Source organism: Cnephaeus nilssonii (genome assembly GCF_951640355.1).
Source record: "Cnephaeus nilssonii genome assembly, chromosome: 15".
Lineage (NCBI taxonomy): Eukaryota > Metazoa > Chordata > Mammalia > Chiroptera > Vespertilionidae > Cnephaeus > Cnephaeus nilssonii.
The window spans coordinates 32,580,412-32,597,409 of NC_137086.1; the positions used below are offsets into that span (position 1 = coordinate 32,580,412).

The 16,998-nt window shown below is 38.0% G+C and overlaps 1 protein-coding gene across 12 annotated transcripts in view; it reads left to right on the top strand.

Moving 5' to 3' along the window:
- Positions 1 to 16,998, top strand: part of VRK2 (VRK serine/threonine kinase 2) — a 103,888-nt gene that overhangs the window by 53,782 nt on the left and 33,108 nt on the right. For 11 of the 12 annotated variants that reach the window (XR_013814597.1, XM_079791553.1, XM_079791555.1 and 8 more), the window contains 3 exons: positions 1,805 to 1,863; positions 5,889 to 6,055; positions 11,728 to 11,889. Coding sequence is in view for 11 of the 12 variants with exons in the window: in XM_079791553.1 (XP_079647679.1) it covers positions 1,805 to 1,863; positions 5,889 to 6,055; positions 11,728 to 11,889 (388 nt within the window). In the remaining variant the exon portion in view is untranslated. The remainder of the gene's footprint in view (positions 1 to 1,804; positions 1,864 to 5,888; positions 6,056 to 11,727; positions 11,890 to 16,998) is intronic. The other variant, XM_079791552.1, reaches the window with a different exon arrangement.

Sequence of the window (16,998 nt, forward strand, 5' to 3'; positions counted from 1 at the left end):
GCGAAATAGTTGTTCCGTTACATGGTGTTTTCCAAAGCTTAGATTCTAGGTGGTGGTGTTTTCAAGGAAGAGGGTTTTCAAATTAGCATCGTGCACGTATGTGCAGGCAGCCCGAGCTCGTGTGACTGATACTAACTGCGCGGAGCGACAGTCACGTCGGGGCAAATATGGCCTGTATTTTTCAAGTGAGAGCAACCTGCCTCTTTCTTAATCGTGTGTCTTGGAGGGAGTATTTTTTTTTTCTGAAAGAAGAAACAATTTTTACATGAGGTGTTTATATAAAAGGTAATCCTGCAGCCATATAAACATTTTTAATATTTCACATTCAGTTTTCCTCAGCTAGAAGCTGTGAGCATGAAAATTAGGTCAGACCGAGAACAGAGTGTGTTGCTGTTTTACTATTTTCTCACTTATCAAGCCTAAGCAAAAGTCAATTGCGTGTAGCACAGACTAGCCATTTTTTTTATTATTATATACCAAGATATGCCCAACAGTCATTATCCACAGATAGTATATCACCATCAGGAAAGGCAGCGATGTTCTAAGGAGGGCATGTTACAACAGAAGTTTACAAAGGAGTTAGCTGATTCACAGAAATCAACTTTCAAATCCAGTGTGGCATCGGTTCCTAAGAGAGACAAAGGCTAGCCTGCAGATGCAGAATAATACAGATTATTGCAAATACGGACGTATTGTCTATTATAAGAAATGTTTCTCCACTTGGAATCTTGATCACGCTAGTCCCTCACCCAAAATGAACACATTTATATAATTCAGTATTAGTTATCACTACCGTGAGCAATGGATCCGTATTGACCCCCATGTAACTGACATTTTTCCGTCTACGGCTCAAGTCAAAACTCAGTAATGGGTATAAATAATAAACAGTCCTGGCAATTTTCCACCTCAGTTTACTGAGTTTGACTATTGTACTTTATTTCAAAGATTAGCAATTTAATTCTAATGACTATATGTTTTTCTCTTATTAAGACTTTCTGATGATTTTAGTCTGTTATCAATATGCATATATAGATTCCATAAGGGCATACTTGCATATTCAACCATACTACCATATCTCCCTTATGCCTTTTATTTTCCTGACACAGGGTGGTATTAGATCAGTGCATTTATTGTTGCAATTCTGCCTGTGCCTGAGTTTATGAATCACACATCCATATCAGTAATTTTCATTGAATGTTTATATATTTGTGGCTGAAGCAACTTAAGAGAGTTGTACTTGTTCAGTCTAAAACATTGGAAATGGTTAGAATAATGGTTTTTTTGTTTATTTGTTTATTTTTTGATATTTCTTACTAATCTGTTTAACCATAGGATAGCCCAATAGAGAACAATATACATAAGTAATTAAATAATTTGCCCCTCCCCAATAGTTAGTACTTGAGGAAAAATATCCTCAAAATCCACATGCATTTTTCTTCTATGTATTTTTTTTGTTGTTAAGAAAAAAATGACAGATATTGCTACTTCTACATTTTTACACGTGTGAACTTTGAATTAAATTCTACATTGTTTAGTTTCTAGGGGATTGATATAAAATTGGTCAATGAGAATTGGGAGATCTTCCCCACCTCCACTTTCCCTCTTACTTATTACTGGTGGTGAAAAAAGGTACTGAAAGTCAAGTATTGGTGACTCAACAACACAGAATTTGGGTTTTGTCTGCTAATCAAAACAGTGGATCACTGAATGGGGATCGCAAACAGATTCATTGTGTGTTACCCTTTTGTTTCAGTGGGTCACAGGATCGCAAACAGATTCATTGTGTGTTACCCTTTTGTTTCAGCCTGTTGGATGAGCTGCCTGAGTCGGTGCTTAAATGGGCCCCTTCTGGAAGCAGTTGCTGTAAGTCAAATGATAACTTCTGCCTCCTCCAGTATGCTTGACAGGTCACCACATTTGTCACTCCTGTTTTACAACTTTTTAATCCACCCACTCCCATTTTTCAGGGTTGGGAGGAAACTCTTCGGGGTTACAGATAGGTTGCTAGAGCAGAGGCTGTTTAGATCCCTTCTGACATCAGAACACGAGAACACTGCGCGAAAGTGTTTAGGCCGCTTTCTAGGCTCTGCCGACTGAGTATTTTTTTTTAAATATACATATCGTATGGGAATCATGCCCAGGTTTAATACTCAGCTTCATCTAGTATTTCTAGAGTTGACTTTCTATTTTCGTTCCTCTATATATTGTTGAAAGAAGATAAAGTTGATCTATGAAAAGACTTTCAATTAATAATTTAAAAAAAAATCATTAAACCCTTGAATGCTGTTAGACCCTGGGTTACACTCTGGCTGAACAGCCAGCAACAAAATTTTGGATTGGCAAAGGCATGTGGTGCGATCAAATCATTTTCCCTTCCAAATTAGTATAGATCATTTCCGGAGCTCTTTAATTTGACATTCGTAGTAGTAAAAGTAGTAAGTCGATTCAGAGTTACAGAAGTGCCTGGCATTTGCAGTACAGGCGAGGCCCCAGTTTAAGCAAGCGGGTTACAGTGTCGTACAGAACAGAGCCCCCTCTGGCTGTCAGGCTGCTTTTTCTCGGAGGTAGATAAGCAGAGTGAATCTTGTTCTCTGTTTATATGGGGCGGTGTCAAAGTTAGCTTTTACCTGACTTATGAAAGCACACTGACCCTCTAGCTAAGGTCAGACAGTGTCCATTTCCATCTGAGGGTCTAAGAGCTAAATCATCTTAAACTTACATACATAGCCCTTATTTGACAAGAGACCAAAGTTTGCATTTTCATAGGAAACCAAAGAGGAACAAAACAGACCTGCTCTCCCACTGCTATTTCCCAAGTCCATGCGTCTGCCATCCTGCCTTCTGCCCTCCCTTTGCTACTGAAGGAGTGGGGGGAACAGGGGAGTATTCTCATTTAGGGGATGGGTTGAAAGGTGAAAGTGTTTTGTTTTTGTAATTGCACTCAGTAACTTGGTCCAAATGCCAATATTCCTTTTTGGCTAATACTCTTTTTTAAAAAATATATTTTTTATTGATTTCAGAGAGGAAGGAAGAGAGAGAGAGAGATAAAAACATCAATGATGAGAATCATTGATTGGCTGCCTTCTGCACACCCCCTACTGGGGATCGAGCCCACAACCCGGGCATGTGCCCTGACTGGGAATTGAACAGGGACCTCCTGGTTCATAGGTGGACACTCAACCACTGAGCCACGCCAGCTGGGCTCGACTAATATTCTTATTGACATTTTCACCAAGTCATACAGTTTGTGTTTCACTTAGCAAAAAAAGGGAGCTGGGGAGATTTCCGTAAAAAATGTTTAATTGTACATCTCGTGTATCTCCTTTACCTTTCCTGTCCCTCCTGCACAAAAGGTCGATGTGCAGTTTCAGGTCAGAAAAGAAAGCCCAGATGCCCTGGGTTATATAAGATAATCTTCCGTGACACTTCCGTTGCTAAGGTTTGGCTAGAGGAAGAGGAGAGTGCTACAAGAACTCACGGGAGCAGTGCCAGGTTCCTCTCTTTCAGCACAAACCATTTGAGTGTATAGTACTATTTTATAGCAGATTTCTGTTTCTAAAGAACAACATGTTGAGCCATTAATATTCACTGAAGGTCTCTTAAGTTAGTTGATTATGCTTAGGAGAATGGGTATTGTAAGCAGGGCAATTAAACTGATTTACAAAAGGTCCATTACTAAGACATTTTATGAAATAAAACAGCCAAGAAGTTTGCAGCATGCATGCCTAACTCAGTGTAATAATAGTAGTTTCAAAAGTTTCTATCTCTTGAAATGATAGTCAGTAATGATACTTAATATTTCGCTAGCTTAAAAAGCAGATGATTCAAGGATATCATAATTTCATACTACTCAAAGTATTTTGTTTTATAGCTCTGGAAATATGCTAGTAAATTAGAAAGTGTACTTAATATAATAAATCCAGATCTTGAAAGGCTAACATTTAAACCAGTACTACATCACAGAAGTCTGAGCTCCAGGATCATAATCATACATTTGTAGCAGAGGTGGGTCTTTGCTTTTTCTCCCTCTCCGACCTCACTGGGACCTAGTGTTTTTCAAACCCCAGACCTGTGAAGGCTTTTCGGAACAGCTGCTCCCAGCCAGTGGAATGCCAGGAGTCTTCCATGGTCTTCTAACAGCCATTTGTGAAAAGTATTCCCAACACATCCAGCTCTGCTCTCTCCATTTGAGATATTTTGGTTAATAGAATTGTAAGATATACCATACGTGGCTTACCAATCTTGAAGGGCCCAAAGAACCACAGAATATTTATATTAAAATAGCAGTGAATGTAATTTAATCTTTTTCCTCCTTGATCATCCCTCCAGGAATCGGACGCCCCCAGAGGGCTCCTGCAAGCCTTAGTTATAAATATGATGGAACCCCCGCCCTGACTAGTTAATAGACATCTGGCTGATGGAATGCTAGATAACAGATTTTATATACATTAGAAAGGGGGAAAGTAGGTTGCATAATTGCCACAGTATCCAAACAAATAAACAAACAAACGAAAAACCCTGGAGCCAGGAGTTCTCATCTTAGTCACATGAGCCTGACGTCCCTGGAGAATGGCTGTGGACAGTTTGGTGTGTGATGGTTACTCCCCGACTTTCATCGAGCAAAAACAGATGATGACTGTGTCTTTTGGGATTTTTCCCTGTCTGGATTGAACGGAGGTAGGCCTGGAGGGAGGGGAAGAGAAGGCTAGAAGTCACTCCTGCCAACCCACCATGCTTCCCAGATTCTCTTACTGTGGATGTAAACAGCCTCGTGGTAAAGTGAGAAGTACTTGTGTCTGGGTCAGTAATAAGTTTTTGAAGGGGAAAGGCTTGTGAAGACTAGTTTGTGAACTAGTCTAAACCTCCAAACGTCACGGTAAACAAAGGAAAACATGCCCGCTTTTAAACAGTGTATGGTCTTATCCATGTATATAGATTGTAGATTGAAGCTTCATGAAACAAAAATGCAAAAACCACATTTGTTTTAAGGCTCTGCTATGTTTATAACTTTTGGTTACTAATTCTACTTGTTTTTAAAAGTTTGTAGTTCATAATTTTTTTTTTTTGAGGCGGGGAGAGTTACCTATGGTCCCAGGCAGGAGATTACAGTAGAGAAAAAATAAAAGGTAGCAACTCCTCATCCTTCTGCACTAAATCAGGAAGGCTGCGACGGGGATGTGCCGGGCTAGCCAGGTATGGAGGTTTGGCGAATTCTACAGTCAGTCACGGCTGAACACGTACAATTCAAGGTCATTTCTAAATGAACTGTTATAATCTCAAAATCAAAGCCTTAATTAAAATTTGGAATTATTTTTTTCCCTGTGAAGTAAGGAGGTTTATAGTAAGTACCAGTTGTTTTTAACTGATTTTTTAAAACCTCAACATAAAATAAAAGCATCTATTATATTACTCAGGTAGTTCTTAGAACTTGTACCCCATAAATCAAAATCACTATAATATAAAAAGTTTGCTTTCTTTGATAAGATTAGTGATTTAGTAAATATAGGGTGTCCCCCCCCCAAAAAAAATGTATACACATACTTCGAATAATTATAAAGGCAGTATTTATTAAAATACATTTCATTTTCAAAATTGAGCAATAAGCTGTTAAAGAGTGGGTACATTTTGGGGGGGGGCACCTTGTATATACAAAAATATGTAAAAAATAATCAGTTTCTCTTATCTTGTCAATCTATAGGTAAGTATATTTCAGTCATTTTTGGATATCATTTAAAAAGTGCTTTTCATTGAATTGTTCATTCTTAGTTTCTTTAGGATGTGTGTGTTTGTGTGTGTGTAAGAGAGAAAGAATGATTTTGAGGATATTGGTGTCTTGACATTCCTTTGCCGATTATGAATGACATGTAAAAAAATTTAATACTTCACAGATGAAATAGCTCAATATTTGGCATGTGCTCATAATTTAGCATATGATGAAAAGCCAGACTATCAAATGCTCAAGAAAATTCTGAACCCAGGTGGAATACCTTTAGGACCATTGGATTTTTCCACTAAAGAAGAGAGTGTAAATGTGCGTACTCCAGACTATCAAAAAGTGAGTATCATAGTCTCTGGGATTTTATGATTACCTCCTGTGAAGCTTGCTTCCAAGTGAGATTGTTTTATGTTTCAAATGAGTTTGACAACCCAGTTTCTTATTTATTATATTTAATTCCTATTTCCCCTAACTCAGCCCCAAGAAATTTTGTTGAAAGTTCGACATATTGTTTCTTACAAAAAAATAGTAGGATCTGTGGTCTGTTGTGTACTATTAAAGAAGTAAAACGGTCACTGTTGTCATAGAGATGTGACTAGGTTAAGTCTAATTTGACTTTATTTATAAGAACCTTTATTTGCTGCTTTTCTTCAGATTTTCTTTAGTTATTTCCCTCTGTTTTTTGCAGACCACATTGGCCATAATTTGGTGGTAATGATAATATTCTTAGATTTAAGCAGATTATTTGTATGTGCTGATATTTCAATTTATAGAAGCAATTCTTTTTTTAAAAGTCAATTTTAAAAAGTTGTATCCCCTCCTTTATTCTGCTGTTTTCTGACTCCCTCGTGCCAACTTAAAAAAAAAAAGAATTAGAACTTGCAAAAGAATTAAATTTGAAACAATACAAAAGAGTTAGGACAAACTCTTTTTTAAGAGGGTGGGGAAACCTGAGACTGCCGTCAGCAACACGACTGGACAGGTTACTAAATGGCCATTTCTCCCTTGCCACCATCCACATGCAAAAAATAAAAAATTAAAAAATAGGAGGGCTTTTTCTCCCCTCAGGCGTGTATAATAAGGTAGGGTCAGGATGCCATTCATTTTTAATATTTCTTATGAACTTTGGATCATCACAAGTGTTCATGAGCCAAGAATGCAGGATGCAAACTAACGTGACTGATAGGCTGCTGGATGAACGGTGAGTCAAGTATCTGAGCACAGATGGTTCTGATTTGCTGAATTTTGTAGCTGCTGCAACTGAAGACATAAAATATCCTTCTAGTCATAAATTAGCTCTTTGGAAGCAAAACCTTGACACCAGAGCTTTACAACCTTCAATTAGTAGGGAAAGAAGTATTTGAATGACTGTGGTATTGACATCTGTAGGCCTGCATAGTAATCATTCCTAATAGAAGAGAATATCTGTTTGAGGAGGTTTTGCATGGCTAATTAACTACCAGTGAGAATATGTAATTTTTTCATGATCTCCTGATTGTCACCTTTCTCTCATGATACAATTACATTTTATTGTAGCAAGTGCCTCACAAACCAATTGTCAGCACTATTTACTTACTGCAGAAGGCAGAACAAAAGTTCATGTTTAATAAAAAGCCACTGGATTTTGATCTTGGTAATTACTGAGACTTATTTCAACAGTTTTATTGACTTTTGTGTTTTAACACTTTTGCAACAAAACAAAGAGCATTTCCTTGACATAGTATTTCCCTTGCAATAATGGTCACCATTTAATCTACATGAATTTAAGTAGTGTTTTTCCCTTTTTTGTAGTTTTTTAGTTTCACAAACTTAATTGAAATATAAAAAAGCCATTTTAAAAACAGATAGCTATATCCTCTGATATAAAATTTTAATTATTCACCAGAATTTTGTTTCATCAAATTCTAAGGATGCTGTGAAACCATTTTAATATGCATAAACATAAAACAGTTTTTCCAATGAGCCTCAATCAAAAATGATTTACTTTTTATTTTATAATATATTTTTATTGATTTCAGATAGGAAGGGACAGAGAGATAGAAACATCAATATTGAGAGAGAATCACTGATCTGCTGCCTCCTGCATGCCCCTACTAGGGATTGAGCCCGCAACCTGGGAATGTGCTCTGATCAGGAATTGAACCAGGATCTCCTAGTTCATAGGCTGAAGCTCAACCACTGAGTCACCCCAACCCAGCTACTCTTTTCTTTTGATGAGAGCACTTTGTAAAAAGAAAACTTTAAGAATGGGGAAGGGGTGGGGGTGGGTGGGTAGGGAGTGATTAACCAAGGAACTTACTTGCATAAATGCATAGCCCTTGAACACAGACAATAGAGAAGACCTGGGAACTGCGGGGTGGAGGGGTCAATGGGAAAAATAAACAAAGAGAAATCTGTAAGACTTTGAACAATAAGGATAAATTTTTAAAAATAACATTCTTAACACCTTAACTTCTGTTAACAATATGATCAGCCTCATTATATATAAAGTATGATGATTTAGAGATATATTTCACAGTATGTCAATATTTATTGGATAATGACTTTATTTCTCTAATATTTTAAGTATACAAATATATTTAATTATAGTATAAAATATAGGTTCACTATATGTGGCTAAACCTTAATTTTTATTTTTAAAACTTACAGATTTTGTGATGCTTAAAAAACTAAACTTGAAAATGTTCAAAAGCCAAGTATGACAATATAAACTCTCCTATACTTCGCCCCTTTGCCCGATACAGCATAAGATAGTTTCCGTAATTGATCGTTTCCATAACAAGTGTAATTTAAGTCCAAAGTGAATATTAATGAATGGCCCCAGATTTCTTTTTTAGTCAGAATCCTCTTAAAATTTCCTTAAAAACATTACTTAATAATCTACACATGGATCACTTTAGTTATGTAACAAACTAGTGAATGAACTTTGGACTTGTACTTTTTAGATAAAGATACTTAAAAATAAGCCAGTGGACCAAAAAACGGGTACCATTAGATGAATAAAATGTTTCTATCATTCAGTGTTCAAAGGAAAGATACGTTTAATTTTTAAAGTGTTATTTCCCTCACTATAAATGGCTGTGCCTTTTCAATTTAGAATTCTTAAAAATATGTTTTGGTTAGGTATTAGAAAATAGCACATCACCATATGAACCTCAGCAAACTTATCTTTTTACAAAAGAAAAATGAGGTATTTTTTCAACACTAGGTTTTACTAGGTGTCATAAACTGTTCCCTATAAACTGAGCCTTCTTCCCAAAGTCCTCAAATGCTGTTACTGAAGTTAAAGTGGGAATGAATTTATGTCAAGATAGTAGAGACGTTGATATTTTTTCCTGAAAAGCAAATCTTTGGGGGTATTTGCCTCAATCAAAATGATGGTGTGTGTAGCTGAAATCACCCGCTAGTAGTGCTGACGGCTCCTGAGGTAGCACTGACAAATTAGAAGAATCTATCATCAGGCCTACACCAGTCTATTTATGCCATCCACTGGGATTTAATGTCCAAAACTCACTGAAGGAAACCATATTTCAGTAAGAATGCTTACTGAGGTGAGCTAAAGCTCTAGAATTCCCAGATGAGAATGCTAAAGCCAAATTGAAAAACCAGCGTTATTGAAGTCCCAATTCAACCCTTGAATAAGCGGTTTCTTCAGGAGCCAGTGTAGTGGATCCTTTTATCAGTTTGTCAGAATCTCCTTCCTTAAGATGATACCTGAATCCATAGTTTCATAGTATAGACACCTGGGCATCAGGAGCCACCCATTCTTCCTCAGTGCTTCACCTACGCAGAGGAGTAGCTGTAGGTCAGTGTTAAAATGTTCAAGCTAATCATATTTCAGTAAAAGTTTGTTCCCACATTCACCTGAAATTGGAGGTTCCTACAGCAAAGCTAGGAGTGACTTATTATTACTGTGGTAATTTCTGTACTGAGTTTAAATGTTTACAAAATTCTTTCTTGAGCTTTAATTCTCAAAATAATTCGATTAAACTTCATGTTTATTTTCTGTATGTGAGAAGAATAAAATATAAATTCTCCATTATAAACACATTTTTGGTATATGAAATTTTAAGGGTCCCAAAGTATTCCTGATTTTGTAGCACAGTGAGAAGTACTAGTGGAAATTTAAGTAAAAAGTACCTTGTTTGAATAGCTACTTTCTCAAAATGACACACATTTGGATAGTATCCTTTTAGATTATGTGGGGTGCCAAGTGCTTTCTGTATTTTTATAACTTAGAGGAAAATGTTTACTTAATCCACTTCATTCTCACCATTTTAAAACTTTCCCTAGAAATGGAACTTTTGCATCAAGTGGCTATCATTTTGTTCATTAGGCAGAGGGGTCCCTGGGCGGCACAGCCCAACCAGCCAACCGACAGCAGATCCAGCCTCACGGAGAATTGAATCTTAGACCAAATCTTTGCACATCAGAGGCTCCCAGAACAACAACTGTCAGACCTACCGTGCCTAGCACACAGGAGGCACTAAAAAAAACTCAATATATCAGCTAATCCTCTATACCACAGAACACATGTTCGTGAGGATTGGCAAGCCAGTGCTTTATTAGGATAGAACTGCGCACAGCAGCCTTGGGAAACGCCTTGTTTCACACTGGTGGCATGATGAGCATTTATTACCAAGATGCAAGAGTGGCTCAGGAGGTGGATACACACGAATTTCCTCAGTAGTGGGGGAGATTTGAGTGTTGGAAATAAGGAACCCCTAAGTGATTAGGAAGCAATTTCAATTTTCTGGTTACTGGCAGGCAGTGGCTGCTGTCCTTTGAGAAGCTGGGCTCTGAGGGGAGGGATGAATAAAGAATGATGTTGTGACCTAGCCTGTTGCTCAGTGGTTAGAGTGTCAGCCCTCCGACTGAAAGGTCATGGGTTTGATTCCGCTCAAGGGCACATACCTCAGTTGCAGGCTCAATCCCCTATCAATGTGTCTCTCTCACATCAATGTTTCTGTCTCTGCGTCTCCCCCTCCCTTCCACTCTCTCTAAAAATCAATGGAAAAAATATCCTCAGGTGAGGATTAACCAAAAAGAATGATGATGTGATAACTTAGACCTAGCCACAAGACACCAGCATATTTTAAAGGGAAAGAGTGAACACACTTGGCAATAGAAGCTAAAAATTGAGACTACAAATTAAGGCTCTGCCTGCCCAGCCAGTGTAATTCATTCTCTGTTTTGGCACTGGCTACCCCGTTATTTCCCCTTGCACTGTTCCTATCTTCTGCCCCCTGCTTAACCCATGAAAAAAGGTGACTGCGCTTTCAGCTGCTATAAACATGAAGCTGCCGAACAAATACTTCACATAAGGATCTTCACTGTGGCTTTCCATCTTCCAGCCGTACTGAGGGATCTGCGCTCCTATTTCCCTGTCTACTTCAGGGTTATTAAGAGTCAGTCATCCCCCAGATAACGCTGGAGTGTGAAAAAGAAACCTTAGAAGCAAGTTTGTTGTAGAACTTAACCTCTGATCCTGGTACACAGGATTAGATGACATGAACTGTTATTCACCTGCTTAAAGGTTAAATTACCTGTATAAAAAAAGTAGGCGACATCATAAGCTCCTCTTACAGATTCACATTAATTAGGCTCCCTTCAGTGATAGAAAACGAAGATTCTAATTAGGAGTTTAAACTAAAAAGATATTCTGGATCCATTCCCAGCAAAGGTTAATAATGAATTCATGTGCCGTTCTAAAATGTGACAGTTTTCTGTAAAAAAATGCTGTTTTCAATAAGCAAGTTATCTGCAGAGGTAATTTCCAAAGAGTGCACAACAGAGACACTAATTTTAATTGGTCTTGTCCTACTGATGAGAAAGGGTCAGGATCTTGCCAACTACTATATTTTTTCTACAACGTCCATTTGTTGATTTCCTCTCCATTTCTTCCTTTTTTTCAAATCTTGGCAAGTTTAGAATTTTCAAGAATCTGGATATAAATGCATTTTCTTAAGTGTCAAAAGTTTTCATTACCTATTATTACTCTGAATCAACAGGTTGGTTCGCAAAAGGTTGCAACAAAGCAAGTCAGTCAGATGCAAACTAGGTTAATGGAAAGAAGTGTCCACAGTGAGAGAAGTGCTGAGCCCTCTGCAACGGGGAGGAAAGTCCAAAAAGAGGAGAAGCGGATTGGATCGCGTAACAAAGAGACAGCGCAGGTGAGAGGCGTTTCTGATTCTTTCTCCTATTGCACACCTTTGCTATGATTTCATAACTAAGGCGTTACATTAGAATATGCCCTTTGGGAATAAAGTTGTCTTAATTTCTTCTGGGGGCCAAGGTTGTCTAGTTTTGTTAAATGAGAAGGGACAGTAAATGTCCTATCCAGCAGATGAAATCAAAGCAGCCAACACCAGTTATCAGAGAAAAAGAATGACAGCGAATACATTTGCCTACAGATCTGATTTCTTCCTTTAGCCTAAGAATGTAATGAAGTGCACTTAAATTTTTATGCCATCTATGATCCATCTAGGGACTCTTAACATATTCCATACTTTTACATTGGTTCCTCCACTCTAACCCTTATAATCAACTGTGAGTGAAGTGTTCCTGTCAGTGTGATGTACTTTCTACATCATTTGATCATTTGGTTGGATAGTGACTCACCTTTAGCAGACGACACTCAGCCAACAGCAAATGTCTTCCCTAATCTAAACTTTTTGACAAGAAGAGTACAATGTATTTATATCCTCAGTAAAAAAAAAAAAAAAAAATTGTTTCAGAAGGGCCAATATGTTATATGATTTGTACACCATCATTTTCCCAAATGTGAAATAGAAAAATGTAACTCCCCCACTTTCTACCTCTCACCCCTTCCCCCCGAATTGGTGTATCAGGCAGTTGGGATGTTAATCACTAAACTGAGCATTGAAGTTGGATTTGAACTTCTTGGCAGACAAGGCAAAAATTAGAAGCATACTAGTTAGGCATTTCATGTCCATCCAGTAAGCATACAGACTAATCCAGAGAGATGCTTTTATAGTACTAATAGGAATTTTTTGCGTTTATTCTTTTGTAGAATAGCACCAATTTTTTAATTGTAAAGATATATCAAATGGTCATATCTTATAGTTCCCATTTGTAAAATTAGACAAATTCTGCTTGGTGACAAAGTAGAGATTCTTGGGTGCTCTTTTTCAACCCTTACTGTGTACTAGAATTAGCAGTGTATGGGAGGAGCGGGGGGGGGGGGGGGGGGGGGCTCTAAAAAGATCGATGCCCAGGTTCCAAGCTTAGAAACTGACTCATTTTCATTGGATGGCAGTGTGATGTGTGTGTACATTTTATCACTCCAGAAAGTTCTTTGTTCCCTTTCTCAGTCAGTCCCTTCACCTCCGAGACAATCACTGTTTCGACATTTCAATGGATTAGTTTTGCCTTTTCTAGAATTTCACATACATGTAGTCATACAGTATGCACTTTTGTGTCTGGCTTCTTTGACTCAGCATGCTTTTTGAGATTTATCTATACTGTTGCATGTATGAGTAATTTTCTCTTTTTCTTGTTGAGTAGTACTTGTTTGATCATAATTCCCATATCCATTCTCTTATTAATGGACAATTGGGCTCCCTGGCTCTAGCCACAAGTATAGTTGTTATAAACATTCTGACACAAGTCCAATGGACATGTTTTGTTTTTCCTCAGAGGTGAAACTGCTGGGTTTCATATCAGATGCATATTCAGCTTTATAAAAAGCTAAAAAATGGTTCCCATTTTATACTTCTCCCAGTAATGTACAAGAGTTCCATCCTCCCTAACATTTGGTGTTGTCTTTTATTTTAGCCATTCCAACATGTGTATTAGCATCTCACGGTGATTCTAATTATCACTTACCTGATGACTAGTATTTTTGAGCACCTTTTCATGTGCTAAATGCCCATTCATAAATCTTTTGTTAAATGCCTTTTCAAGTGTTTTGATCTGTTTTTAGTTGATTATCTTTATATTATTAAGTTGTAAGAATTCCTTATATATGTCACACATCAGTCTTCTGTCCTATATCTGTATTGTGGATATCTTCTCCTTAGTGTGCAACCTATTAGCCGTGTCTCATTTTTTAAATTATTGACACTATTAGAGATGCCCTATCCCCACCCCATTTGCCTACCTTCAACCAACCCTCTCATCCTCCCCCTGCCTTCACTCTGGCCATCACCACACTGTTATGTTTATGGGTTATGCATATATGTTCTTTGGCTAATCCCTTCACCTTCTTTCATCCACTCCCTCTTTCCCCTCCCCTCTGACAGCTATCAGTCACTTAATAGTGTCTTTGATAAGAAGAAGCTATTTGTTATTTTAAAATATACTTTTATTGATTTCTAAGGAAGGGAGAGGGAGAGAGATAGAAACGTCAATGATGAAAAAGATTCATTGACCGGCTGCCTCCTATTAGGGATCAAGCCCTCAACCTGGGCATGTGCCCTGAATGGAAATCGAACCTCAACCTCCTGGTTCATAGGTTGGTGCTCAACCACTGAACCACACCAGCCAGGTAGTATTTGTTAAAGTTCAATTAACCAATTTTTTGCTTTACAATTTTTTTTTTTGGTAATGAAACTTTTGTCTACTTTAAGATCACAAAGTAACTTTGCTATATTTATATATTTAGAAGGCTTAGTGTTTTAGGTTTCGTGTTTGGGTCTGTGAACCATCTCAAATCAATCATGTTTATGGTGTGAGGTGGGAAGTGGGAGAGGCACAGCTTTTTGTGGTTTTCACCTAGAACAGAGCAGGTATAGGCAAAGAGTTCTGTCCTGTAAACCTGCCACTCCTCAGGTCCACTGCTTAGAGATTTTTGAACCTTCTTTGGTCTGTGCATGTTGTCTTCAGATTGCAGCTGCTTTATGGCCAGGCTGGGATACATAGGATCCAAAAAGAGGGAGCTTGGGGTGAGACTCATGGTTGGTCATTCTTCGTATCCTGAGGTCTCTATCCAGTCTGCCTTCTATTGTGCAACTTTCAGAATGTTCTATTAGTTTCTTTTTGTCCAAAGTCTTTAGTTGTAATTAGCAGGATGTTTCACTTAGAATGCTCTTCCTCTGTCTTGTCTGTTTTGTGTTTTTTTAAAGAGAGTGCTTTTTTAAAAAATATATATTTTATTGATTTTTTACAGAGAAGGGAGAGGGATAATTAGAAACATCGATGAGAGAGAAACATCGATCAGCTGCCTCCTGCACACCCCCTACTGGGGATGTGCCCGCAACCAAGGTACAAGCCCTTGTCCGGAATTGAACCCGGGACCTTTCAGTCCACAGACCGACGCTCTATCCACTGAGCCAAACCGGTTTCTGTCTTGTCTGTTAACAGATGCTGCTCATTTCCATTTTGAAGGCTTCATTTCGTATGGAATTTTACATTCTTAAAGATGTTGTTTCCATTTTGGGTGTGTGTTCTTGTAAGAAGTTAGTGATTATTCTTATTGATCCTGCTTTTAGATTTGCTTATCTTTTTTTTTTTTTAGGGATGGCTGTCTTGTATTTATTCTGCTTGGGTTCATTGAGCTTCTTTTATCATTGGATTGATATTTGTCATCAAACTGAAAAAGTTTCAACTACGATTTATTTCCTGCCTTAATCCCTCTTAATTTCTTCTTCTAATAACCAAATATATGCAGATGAGATTGTTTTACCTTTTCTAACAGATAACTGAAGCTTTGTTCATTTATCAAATCACTTTTTTATGTTGCTGTATTTCAGTTTGGATATTGTTTTGCTGGGTCTCTCATTGATTTGCTAGATTTAAGAGCTAATTTGATAATGAAGTTTTCATGTCATATTTTTCAGTTCTACAAGTGCATTATATTTTCTATTTCTCTGCTGAGTCCCCAATCTGTTCACTAATTGTGCTTAATTTTTCCTTTAAGTCCTTGCACATATTTATGTAAATGTTTTATTATTTGATAATTCTGCCATCTGGCTCATATCTGACTCTATTTCTTTCTCCTAGTTATGGGTCAAAATTTCCTGCTTCTTATGGGTAGTCAAGTTTTATTGAACATTCTGGATGCTAAGTTCTTGAGAGTCCAGACTTTATTAAAGAGTTTTGAATTTTGTCCTGGCAGGCAGTTAATTTATTGGTAGTTCAACTTGATCATGTCCTGACTTCTGTTTAAACTTTTATAGGCTGCCCTATGGTAAAAGTCATCTTAAGTTGCAGCCTAATAAGTTGATACCTGTATTTTGTCCAATTTGATTGTTGTATTATTTCATGGGATTTCACAGCTAGAGGGGAAATCCGGTCGATACCCATTACTCATTGCCAGAACTAGAAGGGGTTATCATAATGTAGTTTGATAGCATCACTTTTGGCATATTGGGCTAGGATATATGCTGTAAGGGGCTGTTCTGTACATTGTAGGCCACTATCCCTGGCCTTTAGCCAGTAGATGCAATAGTACCTCTTCCCAGTTGTAACAACCCAAAATGTCTTCACAAATTGCTGAATGTCCCTGTGGGACAACATTTTCCCAGGTTAAGAACCCCTGCCCTGGCAGAATTGTTGCATACCTTAAGCCTATGCTACTCAAAGTGTGTTATGCCATCTAGCTGCACTAGCATCACCTGGAGCGCTTCTTAGGAACACAGAAACTAAGGTCTTATCTCACACCTCCTGAATGAGATCTGTATCTTAGCAAGATCTCAAAATGACTTGAATGCTTTTTAATGTTAGATCAAGGGCCAGCAAACTTTTTCTTAAAGGGCCAGGTGGTACATATTTTATCCTTAAGTTCCAGTCATTATCACAATTCAGCTCTGTCATTATACTGTAAAAGCAGCCATAGATAATACATAAAAAATGGGTGAGGCTGTGTTCCAATAAAACTTTATGCACAATTCAGGCAGCTACCATAGACTATCCCAATCAGATCTCTCAAAGTGAAGTCCTTTGATGAGTACTTTCCCATTTGATATCATTTGTTGTTGCTTAAAGAGATATATAGGTTAGACACGTTTAGTCCCTTGACTTCTATTCTCCATCTAGGTGGGAATAGCATCCACTTCCACAGATATGTAAGTTATATATAGACCAGAGGACTGGTGCATGAAATTCATGAACGGATAGGGTCCCTAGGCCTGGCCGGTGATCAGGGCCAATCCGTGGGTGACTGGCGGGGCGATGGGGGGGGTAGGAGGGCCCAGCACCCGCCTTGGCCGGCCTGGGGCCTGCAGGCAGCTCCTGCATTGAGCGTCTGCCCTTGGGTGGTCAGTGCGCATCATAGCGACGAGTCATTCCACAGGTTGTTCCATCAATTTGCATATTAGGCT